Genomic DNA, 12,278 nt, shown 5'->3' with positions numbered 1-12,278 from the left:
ATTTGCAAAAATAGGGGGCACGGATATAAAATTTACTTTTTGCTGCAGCCACGCTTGTCTCTGGCGGCTGGGACGGAGCTGTGTGTGCAGGGGGCCGGCGGGGAGAGGGGATACTCCGAGGGTGAGGTGCTCTGGTGAGGGTGTGCCATGGCAGAGGGCAGGACCTGGTGCCAGTCACTGCCCAGGTGGGATTTCTGCTCCTAGGGAGGAACTGCTCTGCCACCACCACCAGCAGAAGAGCCCTGACAAGGCCAACTGAGCACACAAAGTCACCGTCAACACCTGCCCCCACCTTGGCCGCTTGTGGGCACCAGCGCCTTTGCCAAGGTGGGCACAGCCACCCTCCTCCTCCTCCTCAGCTACATCACCCCGTGGGAGCGCAGGAGCAGCTGGGAGCCAGGGATGAATGAGGACGGGCACTCCAGGCTGTCCCTGTGCTGCTGGAGCAGGGGCTGGGGCTGCACATGCTGATCTCTCCTCCAAAGCTGTTTCCTCACTGCCTCCCGTTTAGTTCCATCCTTGTGCTGGAGGTGCCACGCTGGAGACATTTGCCACCTCTTTTGCTGGACAAATGACTCCAGCCTCCCGCCCAGCCGAGCTCCAGCAGGACACTCCACACACGGGCTGCTCCCCCAAGAGCAAACACGGAGCTCAGCCGTGACCGTCACACTCAGTGAGCGTTTCTGGGGCTTTGAGCTGCAATATCCCTGGAGCTGAAGCCGTGCTGCTCGCACAGACAGCGGCACTCGTGCGGCACCGGGCTCTGACAATGTAAAATAGATATCGTTAAAAGCCACTTAAGCCTTTCCATGGGAGGATTGTGGACCCTGGAGCAGAGCCCAGGGGACAGCCCTTTATTGCCATTGTGACCAGGTCAGTTTCTCCAGAACCCAGCAAATTATTTATGAGGTGGTTGGCCTGTTAAAACATGAGCACATCCATCACCTTGCTGCTGATCCTGCTCCTGCCTTCACAGCGCTCTGCTGGGCTTGGGAATCCACCAGCAGCTGATTTGCTCCCAAGCTGCATTTGGAAGAAAACCCCCACGGGCAGCCCTCACTGTGTCAGAGTTACAGCAGGACATGCATGCTGGCTTCTCCAAAATCCCCGAGACTGTTTTCCCTTCTGGCTCTGGTTTTGCTCCTGTTGCTTTGTGGCATAAGGCACAATTTGGAACTAACAACAACTGTTGCTTTAGTTAGCAGAAATACCTTAGAGCAGTAAGGATCAAATGTAGCCATTGCCATTGGAGTCTGAGCGGCTCTTTAGGTGAGTGCTGGCGGTGGGAGGGGGATGAGCCAGCGCAGCCTCTCCTCTGCAAGTGATAAAGCATCGAACCGGGAGGACAAACGGGCTCTTATGGCTCTGGGCACCCCGTGGTGACAATCCAGCAGGAAGAGGCAGATAGTGCTTGCCGGGAGGTGGGGGCATTTATTTCTGTCTGTCAAGACACGGGAAAGATGAAGAACATACAAGGAAGGGGAATTAGTGTCTTAATCTACTGCGTTTACGCTCATCCCTTTTCTCAATGCCTTTGGCTAATCATTTTCCTGCATCTGATATTTTATTATCTCGTCTTTTATGACATTTCCAGATACTTATTGAATCAGAAGGGAGAGCTCTGCTTTGTGTGCTGGGGATCCCAGAGACCCGGTGGAGTGGCTGGGGGTGCCTGCAGGGGGATATCTGGCCCCAGCTGTCCCCTGGCTGGTGAGAGGGGAGTGGGTGCCCCAGCTCTGCTCATTTGGGTGAGAGGAGCAGGAGGAGGAATAAAACCACAGTCCAAGGAGAGCTGGACAGACAGAAAACCACAGTCCAAGGAGAGCTGGACAGACAGAAAACCAGTCCAAGGAGAGCTGGCCAGACCCCAGCACTCACCCCATTCCTCTTGCACAGTCCCTCGGGCTGGGCCCATCCAGCCCTGTCCCACAGCGGGTCAAAGGCTGCATGAGCTGTCCCCAGCCCCAGCTGCTGTCCCCTCTGTGACAGGCAGAGAGCTGTGCCAAGGGGGCAGGGGGAAGCTGCTCTCCGTGCCCACTGGGGGCTCTCCTCTGCTTCCTTGACTCTGAGCAAAGTGCTGCTGGAGAGCGGGAGGGCGAGCAGGGGCTGGGGCTGGTTGGGGAGCTCGGGGACAGCCCCGCCAGGCAGAGACGATCTGTGAGCAGCGGGGAAAATCATCATCCTCCGGCAGCGGCACCGCCGTGCCTCCGGTGGAATCAAACGGGAGCCGGAGTCGGGAGCGGCAGCAAACGGGAGCAGGGCAGGGCGGGCGCTGGTGCCAGTGAAGAGCCTGCGGAGCTCGTTCCCAGATGGCAAATCCGGCTCCGCTTGGCAGCCGCATCCAGCAGCAACCAGAAATTCTCTCTGCTGCTCCAGCGGCATCCTCAGGGATGCCTCTGCAACACGCGGCTCCCTTCAGCGCCACAAAGGGCTCTGAGTGTTAAAACGGGATCACGGCACCGCACTGGAACGGCGGCTCCTACCGCTGTCAGCCCCAGAGGACTTGGTGAATAATTAGCTCAAGGACAGAAAATAGGAAATCGCTACGGGCGGCTCGGCCTGCGGCGGGTGCGAGCGGTGCCCGCCGTGCCCCGGGCGCTCTGCCCCGCTGCCCCGGAGCAAAGGCCGGGCAGCACCGGGCAGCAGCTCACCCCCGGCCCGGCACGCAGCTGCCCGCGCCCCAGACACGATCCACGGGCCTGTTCCACGGTCTCCAGGGAGATGGGGATGGACCCGCATCCTAATGCCGGCAGCGCCCGCAGCGGCTCCCGCGGCCCCTCCCCGGCCCCGGGCACGGACCCGGCCCCAGCTCGGCACAGCAGCCCCGGGGACAGGGGTGGCCCCAGGCCGGCGGGGGCATCAGCAGGGCACATCAGCAGGGCACCGCTGGGCACATCCCCGGGAGCCACAACGCAGCGGGGGAGCACCGAAACAAAACCTGCATTGTCCGAGAGCCGCCGCTTCAGCCCGGCATCACCGCTGGCACCGAGCATCCCCCGGCACCGAGCATCCCCCGGCACCGAGCGCCCTCCGAGGCAGAGGAAGAGGAGCCGGCCCCGGAGCCACCCACGCGGGACACGCCACGCGTTAAACCCGGCACGGGGCAGCAACGGCAGCGGCCGCGGCACGCCCCGACCCCCGCCCGAGCTGCCCCGGTGGAGCACCGGGACACGGTGGGACGGACACTCGGACACAGGGACGGACAGTCGGACACAGGGACGGACACTCGGACATTCCCACCGCGCCCTCACGCCCGAGCCCGGCCGAGCCCCGGGGCCGCGAGGCGGCGGAGCCCACGCGTGGCGCGGGTGCTAATGAAGCAGGCGTTAATTGCTGGAAGGATCTGCTCACTCACCGAACGGGAGCCGCGGAGGGCAGGGCCCGGCAGCGCCGCTCGGAGCACGCACGGCTCGGGCAGCTGAAGCGGGAGACAAACCTGCTGATATTTTTGTATTTCATGTGCTGGGGTCAGGGTTCGCATGATGAGCAAACCTGATGAAGAGCCACCACCGCCCATTTTGCCTCGACCCCGAAAAACTTAGTCATAAAAGCCTAATTTATAAAGGGGTTAATGAAATAATTAATTTTCGAATCAGGCTTCTAACACTTGGGACCAAATAATTTCGAGGGGAGGGGGCAGGAGAGCAAGAGGTGGGAATGAAGTGCCGAGGTTTGATGAATATTTAATACACCCTCCACGCTCCTCAGCAGCTCCCGCGCTTGGAGCGGCGCCAGCGCCGTCTGAATCCGTCCTTTGTTAATAAGCAAATGCACACTGCTGTTGTGGGCTGGTGTTTGTGCCTCAGTCAAGCTGGAATCTGTCACAGCCGGTCGGGAGGGACGTGGAGCTCAGCGAGCAGCCGCCCATCTCCGCGGCTGGACCCCACCCTGCCGCCCTACAGAGCCCCAGTACACCTCCACGCACACACTTACATTTTAAAATGTCTGTGTACGCCCTGTTTTCCCAGCCAGAAACAGCCGAGGATGCTTCCAAAGGCTCGTTCCTGCCATATCAAGAGCAGAATTTTGCATTATTTCTTAATTTCAAGCTGAAAATAGTAAGGCACGTACAAGTATCTCCCCCCTCCCCACCTCCCTGGGTGGGACCAAGGGGCTGCTCACGCTGTTGGCACCAGCAGGATTGTCCCACACCCCGGGTGCAGGCGGGCAGGGCACAGGGATGTGACATTCGGTACAAGGACAGGGTTACAAACCTGCCAGGGCCCCGCCGGGCATCAGCCGCTGTAATTCCGCCCCAGCTCTGCCTGCACAGCGCTGCACAGAGCAGGGAAATGAGGAATAACACCTTCCCTCTTGGAAACCAGCAGCGCAGCCAAACCAGAGCCCCGCTCTGTGCGGAGGGTGGGTCCGGTCCTGGGCCGTGTCGGTGGGGAGGCCGTGGGTGCCTGCTGCCCTCCGCACGCACAATTAGTGTCACTAATTGGAGAGCAGCTCCGGCACCGCGTTCCTGCGCCGCTGCTCCGCGTTCCGGGCGGGTGCGCGCTGCAGCGCCCTGGGCCGGGCCCTCGGTGGCGTTCCGGGCACACGGAGCCGCGGACAGCGCTGCCCGCAGCCCCGGGAGCCGGCGGGGAGCGCCCCCGGGCCCGGGCCACGGAGAGGGGCAGGGAGAGCGGCCAAGCCGTTCTCACCCGGCGCTCCATCAGCCCCGCACGGCAGCAGCGGGTCCCGCCCAGGGTGGGCAGCTCCTGGCACGGCTGGCACCGGCACGGGGGCTGCTGGAGCGGCGCTGGCCGTGCCCGTGCCCCGCTGTGCCCGGGGCTCAGCGCCGGTGCCTCACCGCCCTGGGACCCCGCGTCCCTTCGGGAGCTGCTGCCGCTGGGGGCCTGTGGTGACACCATCCCCAGTGCCCCACATCTCCCCAGTGTCAGTCACTGGAGCTGGACACATGGAGGATCTGCTTTTATCCAGTTAATTACTGATAATGCATTTTTCTCTCTAGTCCAGGCTCTGGCAAAGCTTGTGCTAAGGACAGCAAAGCAAAATGCTTTGTTTCCAGTAACTTTTTAAAATTAAAAAGCTCAATTTGTCTTAACATGACACCAACAGGCAGCCCAGCATTCCTGGGCTCCAGCCTTCTCTCCCCAGCCATCCCTGCAGTCACAGACCAGGAGATTCAATTATCCAGCAGAACATGTCCCAGAGGCATCCAGATAATTGCAAACATAAGTACAAAATCTGCCACTAATTATTAAAGAAACACCAAATAAGGAAACCAACTGATGGAAAAGTTGCTGCTGGTGCAGACACCACTCCCCCGTGCTGGAAGGGCAGTGTGTCCCAAGGGTGTCTCTGTCCTGGTGGGACCCTCAAACCCTGCTGGGCAGGGGGAGAGCCCTGAGTCCCTTGCTTCCAAGGAAAGGCTGTTCCTTCACCTAACACAGTGCCACAGGCTGAGCACCCCCAGCTCTCCCAAACTGTCTCTATGGGATTTATCAGTGACCTAAAAAGTAAAAAAGTGGGAATAAATGAACTAGAAGCAACCCCACCAGTGGATTTGGACTGAGGCTTCACCACTGTTGGTTGGTGCTGTCAATATTCACCAACTGCTTCCAGCCCTGGAGTTCAGCTCCTTTTTCTCCCCAGTTTTCCCAGCTCAGCCGTTCATGCTGCCCACGATTCAGAAGTTCTTTGGTCTGTTCTCCCTCTGCCTCACAAACTTCTCAAGGAGCTGGGCTCTGCCTGGCTGCAGGACAGTCCCAGCCAAGCCCATCAGCCCTGCCAGATCCCTCAGGTGATGCTGGAGTGTATTTGGGAACACCCCCACAGCTCCTGTGTCCCTCCCTGTGGCCAGGGGGCCACCCCTCAGCACGGGAGTGCTCCTGGCCAGGGCAGGAGGATGCTGCCGTGTGAGGGGCTTGGAAGGCAGCCCACATCTGAGGGCTCCTGAAGGGAAAGCAGCTTCTCCCTGACAGCATTTTGGCAAAACCAGTGTTATTTAAACACAACAGTTTATTCAAAGTAAATAATAATTAAATAAACCAAATTAAAATCAGGAATGCTCCAAAATATTCTCAGAAGCTTCTGAGCACTTAGCTCCTCGTGGGAGAAACATGGGCTCATGTCAGGGCTGGAAGGGGCCTCTGCATCCTCCCCACCTCGGGCTGCCGGTGTCAGCCCAGCTCATCTTCCCAGCGCAGTTTGCTCCTGGTCCTCAGGGTCCAGGGCAGGTGATGGCAGATGAACAGGGCCAGGGCTACAACCCAGCCCTGCCTGCCAGCTTTTGGGCTGCCCCATGCCCACGGGGCAGAGGGGAGCTGTCCTTGTCCCTCACCCCTGCCTTGTATCCTGGGTTAGAAACAGCTGGAATAGGTGCACAGGACTTGGCCAAAGAGCCAGAGAGGGATCCCCAAACCCTCTGATTGCAGACCCGAGCACATCCACTCCTGGCGGGCTGTGGGGACAGGGGACACAGAGAGCATCCCAGCCCCGAGGCACAGCTCACCAGCAGGATGTGTGTCAAACAGGACTTCATTATATCTCCACGGTGACTTCTCCCCCATGTCCTCATTTCCCTGCATCCTTAGAACAGCGTGGAGCGCCTCCCTCTGTGGGCAGAGCGTTCCTCTAGCTCCGGCCTCCCTCTGGGCAAGGCTCTCCTTCCATCAGCACCATCACAACAGCGACAAAACCAATGGGAACACGCTCAGCGAGAGCATCCCCAGGAAGGTCGGGCTCCTGGAGAGCTGCCCTCGGGACAGGGCTGCGGGAGGGAGCTTCGCTTCTCAGCTGGCAGAGCATGGCTGGGGGCCGCTGGCTGGGGAACCACAAATGTCACCCACGTTGCACACATATTTATGTTTTCCATGATCTGTCTGTGCTGCTGGCAATGCTCAAAACCAAACAAAGCAAAGCAAAGCAAAGCAAAACATCCCCTCTCTCTGGCAGCTCCCAGCTCGAGGACTGGGGGCGATGCCAAGGATGCCGAGGCGGGGCTGACCTGCGTGGTCCCCTGGGGGACACCGAGGGCACGGCCGGGCCCAGCAGCCCCCAGGAGGCGGGGGCACCCCGCACCCTCGCCCGTGCGCTGCTGTGCACGGCCAGATCACCCAGTCATCGCTGGCCTCGTGTCACCATCGCAGCGCCAGCGAGCCCGACAAATAACTGCAGCTGTCATTAGCTGAAAACAAGGCCAATCTGCATATGCTTACTCTTAATTAGGCAGCTTGGCAAGGAGCCCTCGCTCGCTGCTACCGAACAGCCATTTCACTCACAAAAGGGTGACAGCAGCCCCGGAGTGTGCAGACGCACAGGGAGCGGATGGACAAACGCCGGCGAAGCCTCGTCCCGTCCCGGCCCCTCGGAGGGCCCGGCCCGAGCTGCCCCAGGCCCGGCCCGAGCTGCCCCAGGCCCGGCCCGAGCTGCTCCAGGCCCGGCCCGAGCTGCCCCAGCCCCGTCCCCAGCCCGGGACGCACGAGAGCCACAGCGGAGCTGGCGGAAAATAACCCCCGGAATTCGCCCTCAAAGCACCATCGCTAATTACTCAACTCTCGTTTACCTCTCAAAGGCACGGGCGTTGGCAGAGCTCGCGGAGGCATTTCCACGGAGGACGAGGAGGAGGAGGAGGAGGAGGAGGAGGAGGAGGAGGAGGAGGAGGAGGAGGAGAGCCCGTTTGGGGCTCTGGCAGCGGGCGGGCGCGGAGCGGGCTGGACCCGAGCGGGGAGCTGGCGAGCCAAGCCCTCGCTGCGGGCACGGGAAAGCGGGGCACGGGCTGGGCAGCGCCGCTGGCCCCTCGTGCCCGGCGGGCGGGGCAGCCCCGGGCCCGCACGGCGCCTTCCTCTCCAGCACCATCCTCCTCCTCCGGCCCCAGAGGGCGCGGCTCCGTTACCGAGCGCACCGACACAGCCGTGACGGGTCTGCCAAGGTGCCACCGCGGTGCCACCGCGGGGCCGGGGCTGTCCCCAGGGGCACCGCGGTTCACCCGCACCCGCGCTGCCGGCAGGCCGGGCACCGGGGCAGTGTCACCCCGGGGATGGGCTGCGAGTAAACGCCTGGAGAGTCACCCAATCTTTGGCAAAAGCAGCCCCGAAGGCAGATTTTGGACAAAGCCATCCCCTCATCCTAACCTGATGCCCCCCCGGACATGGCAGTGCCAAGTGCCTGTGCTGCATTTGTAGTGCTGGATTCCAAGCATTATCAATTTACAGCACATTCTGCACAGAAGGGAATTAAAATAAGGCTGGAATCATCAAAACATTTAACTTTTAATTGAACTTGACTCCGAGATTACACAACAGGGAGGCCAAATGAAAGACACTGACACCCAAGGAAACTCTTCCTGTCGGCCTGAGGCAAACAGCAGCACACCACACAACCTCTACAGCACCTCAACAGGTTGCACTGGGCATTAGGACAGACTTTAACCACAGCTCTCCAGCACAAGGTTATATAAAAACACATAGTATCAGTTGGTTTATGGAGCCATTCCATTTAAAAAATTGAGAATTTGATTTCAGTGCAGGTTTACTCATTAACTTGAATCTCAGTAATAAAGCACTTACACACCAGCTCAAGAAACCCATTTCCCCAATTCCTGAATTTTCAATATCATTAGGCCAAAGCACTCAGAGAAGCCCAAAATCAATCCTGTTTTCCAGCCTCATCCTCACAAGCACAGACTGTGCCTAGGGAGATTCCAAGGGTGCTTTTCCTGCACTCCCAGCCTGCCCCACGCAGAGCAAACCCTGCCAAGCACCTGTAACACCACCACCCACCTGTGCTTTCTCATCCTGGGAAGCAAAAACGGGAGCAGATGAACTGGAAACCTGCTTTTTCTTGGGCAGAAAACACCCAAATTCACTGGGAAGGCCTGACATTAAAAGGCATGAAGTCCTGGGGTGAAATCCAGCAGTGCTCCTGTGTGCTCTTGTTTTACTTTTCAGGATGCTCTGTCTGACCCAGGAGAACCAGGATGAATGAATGTCCCCGTGTCACCATTTCTGTGCTGCTCAGCCCTCAGGACGCCTCCTCTGCGTGGTGGCACCTTCTGCCAGCAGGAAATGCTTCTTCCCCACACAGCACTTCCACTCTGGCCAAATCCCACAGCCAAGGGCTGTCACTGCTTGGTCCCATGGTCACAGGGGCATCGTGCCCTTAGTGACACCCATGCCCCTCGTGCTGGCTTTGATGGCTGAGCAACACCTCCACTGACACCTCCTTGTTAAAAGTACATTTTAAAATTATCCAGCTAATGATTTCCATTTTCTATCTCCTGCCACTGCTCAGAGCAGGATCCTGCTTTTCCAGGCTTCCCTGTCCTGCCCCTTCTGAGCCCCACCCTGACAGCGGAGTTGGGGCTGTCTGTCACTGCCATGTCCAACACCGACCTACCGGTTCTGTTCAAAACATCAACTCCTGGTGAGCAGCACTGGGAGACAAAAGGCAAATTACAGGGAGTTTAACCCTGTGTGCAAACATGCGCTGCCACATTCCAGACTGCTTTTGGCTGGAAGGGACCTTAATGAGCACAGAGCTCCCACCCCAATGGACAACAGCTTTCCAAAACCGGAACAAAGCAGCCACTGGCACTTCGTGTGTAACGCTACCTGAAGCAGCCTGTGCCAGCGCCGAGAGGGGCTGCAGCTTTGGGGCCACGTCCCACATTCTACCCTGCAAACCCCCAACTCCTTGGCACAGAGCAGCACACACCACCCCCAGCACCCTCCACCAGGGCAGGTCCTGCCAGTTTTCCCAAAATTAACCCCCTTGTAAGTTATCCTTCCCACACAGTAGTTCCCAGCAAGCTTTTTCTCTTTTACTGTTAGAATCCTGGATTGGTTTGGGCTGAAGGACCATAAAGCCCAGCCAGTCCCACAGGCAGGGACACCTTCCACAAACCAGGCTGCTCCAAGCCCTGACCAACCTGGCCTCGGACACTTCCAGGAATGGGAAGGGTTGGGATGCTCCCTGCTCACGTGCAACTCCCACTGGAAATCTCACATTGAGATCATTTCACATTGGGTCATTTACTGAAAACTTTTTTATTGTAATCAAAAAGTGACATAACAGGGCTGTAATGTATTCTGCATTTTATCTGCTGGTATTTGGTAACTGGTACCAGCTGCTTCTGCCAGGCAATTAAAAAAAACCCGAATGTGAAAATCTTCACAGTACAGTAAACTCCACCCAAAATAATTAACGGTGGTTAAAAAGAAGATGCCCCAGCAAAACCTTTCATGTTACATGGTCACAACTCACAATTCTGTACAAAATGTTCACTTTTATAAAGCTCTGATGTAAAAATCAAATAATCAAGCAGCAATATTTTAAGTGCAGCACAGGGTCTTTCATGTCATTATTTACAACGCTTGAAGTCGTTTACATTTTAACAAAGATCATACAGATGACTTAGTAATTAAGTCATTTTTTCATTTATCTGTCGGTTTATGTCGTGACAGATTTCACTTTTTGGTCGTCTTTCTCTTTATCTTTGCTCTTCTTCGATTTTTTCTTCTTGTGTTTGTGTTTTTGGCTCTTTTCCAATTCTGTTTCATTTCCCACATGTTTCTTATGCTTCTTATGTTTCTTGTGCTTCTTGTGCTTCTTCTTCTCTTTCTTCTTTTTCTTTTTCTTGCTGTCCTGGCTCTCCCCTGAGCTGGCGCTGCTGCTGTGGCTCCGTGTCTGGCTCTCGGAGGGGCTGTGGCTGCGGCTGCGGCTGACGCTGGGGCTGCTCTGGCTCTGGCTCCTGCCCACCTCGGGCTGCTCGGCGGGAGCCGGGGCCGCTGCCTCCTCCTTCACCTTATCCGCAGCCTTTTCCTTCGCCTCTTTGGGCGTTTTCCCTGCAGCCTCCTCGTCCTTTGCAGACACGTTGCTCTCGCTGTCGCTCTCGTTGTAGTCTGGCACAAAGGCGGCCTCGTCGGTCTCGCGGGTGAGGTCGGACGAGAGACGCGCGGCACTGCTCGCCGGCGGCTTCGGCTTTGCCGCGCCTTTATCGCTCGGAGCCGCCACGTTCTCCTTCTCCACTGTAACTTCTGGCGAGTCCTGTTTCACTGGCGGTTTATTCCCACCTGCCTCTTTCTCCTTATTGCTCTTGACTTCCGGTACATGCTTCTCCTTTTCCTTCTCTTTCTCCTTCTCTTTGCCTGGGTTTTTATCCGGGGCTTTGTGCTCCTCAGCGGGGCGCTTGGGGTCGTGCACAGCTTTGTGCTCGGCGGGCTTGCGCTCCCGCGGGGGGCTGTAGCTGCTCCGCTTGGCCTCCGCAGGGCCCTTTTTGGGTGGCTCCACGCGCTCCTCTCTCGGCTTGCTCTTCTGCACCGCTGTGGAGTCTCTGATCCGGGATGGGGACTCTTTCCTGCGTGCCGATTCGCTCTTCTCATCTCTGCGCTTGGAACTCGAATGCTCCCTGCCACCATCGTGGTCAGACTTCTTGTCTCGGTTGGGAGTGAAGTCCTTGGCAGCGGAGCCACGGCCACTGTCATGTTTCTCTGAAGATCTGCCATCTTTAGAAGACTGAGATACAGTTTTTCCATTTCCTTGTTCAGCTGCACGTTCTGAATGCTCTTTTTCTGGCTGAACACTGCTCTTCCTCTTCTCAGAACTGTCCTTGTCTGACAAAGAATGATCCCGGTCTTTGGTTTTACCTTTTTCACTCGACACAGAACTTTTTGAACTCTTGGCATCATGTTGGGTGCTTTCATAACTTGCCTCTTTTGCAGCTTTCTGTATTTTCTCCAGAGGCTCTGTCTCCTTTTCGGTGTGTTTGAGGAGGTTTGGTGCCTTTGCACTCACAGGTTTGATAACACTGGCGGGTTTTCCTACAGTTGGGGGTGCCTGGGTGGTGGATTTGATGTCTTCTTCTTCAGACTCAAAGTCATCTTTATCCCACTTGGACTGAGGGACCTGGATCATGATAATGACATCCTCAGCAGGGGCTGTTATGTCGTTGTTATACTCCTCCAGGGTCTTAATGACAGTTCGTTTGGTGTCTGGCTTCTCCTCAGGCTTCCTGACAGGGCTTCCTCCAGTGGAACTCGTGCTGGGAGGAAAGACAGGACATTAGTAATGGGATGCACACACAGCCATCTTTGGGAACATTTGATAAACTGGCTTGTGTTTCAATTTTAAATTTTCAGCATTTTCCTCAAAGATGTTTAATTAAGGGAACAAGCAAGAGAAAGGCTGAGTCCACTGGCTGAGATTATGAGCAATCAATTACTTTAGTATCTTGCTACTATATATTTAATTAACAAAGACACAAGATTATCAGATTGGGGACTGTCTGATCTGGTAATTCCTTCATGTCCTATTTCCCCCAATGGCAG

General features: G+C 57.1%; 2 protein-coding genes across 14 annotated transcripts in view; both read right to left on the bottom strand.

Moving 5' to 3' along the window:
- TNRC6A (trinucleotide repeat containing adaptor 6A) overlaps positions 1–7,554 on the bottom strand; it is a 63,357-nt gene extending 55,803 nt beyond the window's left edge. For 2 of the 10 annotated variants that reach the window (XM_041719210.2, XM_041719215.2), the window contains exon 1: positions 3,356–3,661. In XM_041719210.2, the coding sequence (XP_041575144.2) occupies positions 3,356–3,517 (162 nt within the window). In that variant the 5' untranslated portion in view covers positions 3,518–3,661. Of the gene's footprint in view, positions 1–1,211; positions 1,367–3,355; positions 3,662–7,516 lie in introns of those variants that run through there. The other 8 variants (XM_072935845.1, XM_072935851.1, XM_072935849.1 and 5 more) reach the window with 7 other exon arrangements.
- Positions 7,555–9,979: 2,425 nt separating this feature from the next.
- RBBP6 (RB binding protein 6, ubiquitin ligase) overlaps positions 9,980–12,278 on the bottom strand; it is a 28,376-nt gene continuing 26,077 nt past the window's right edge. For all 4 annotated transcript variants that reach the window (XM_030284974.4, XM_030284976.4, XM_030284975.4 and 1 more), the window contains one exon: positions 9,980–11,992. In XM_030284974.4, coding sequence (XP_030140834.4) covers positions 10,402–11,992 — 1,591 coding nt within the window. In that variant the 3' untranslated portion in view covers positions 9,980–10,401. The remainder of the gene's footprint in view (positions 11,993–12,278) is intronic.

Source organism: Taeniopygia guttata, chromosome 14, assembly GCF_048771995.1.
Source record: "Taeniopygia guttata chromosome 14, bTaeGut7.mat, whole genome shotgun sequence".
NCBI lineage: Eukaryota > Metazoa > Chordata > Aves > Passeriformes > Estrildidae > Taeniopygia > Taeniopygia guttata.
Note: the sequence above shows the minus strand (reverse complement) of the source record. Positions and strands in the feature narration are given on the sequence as shown.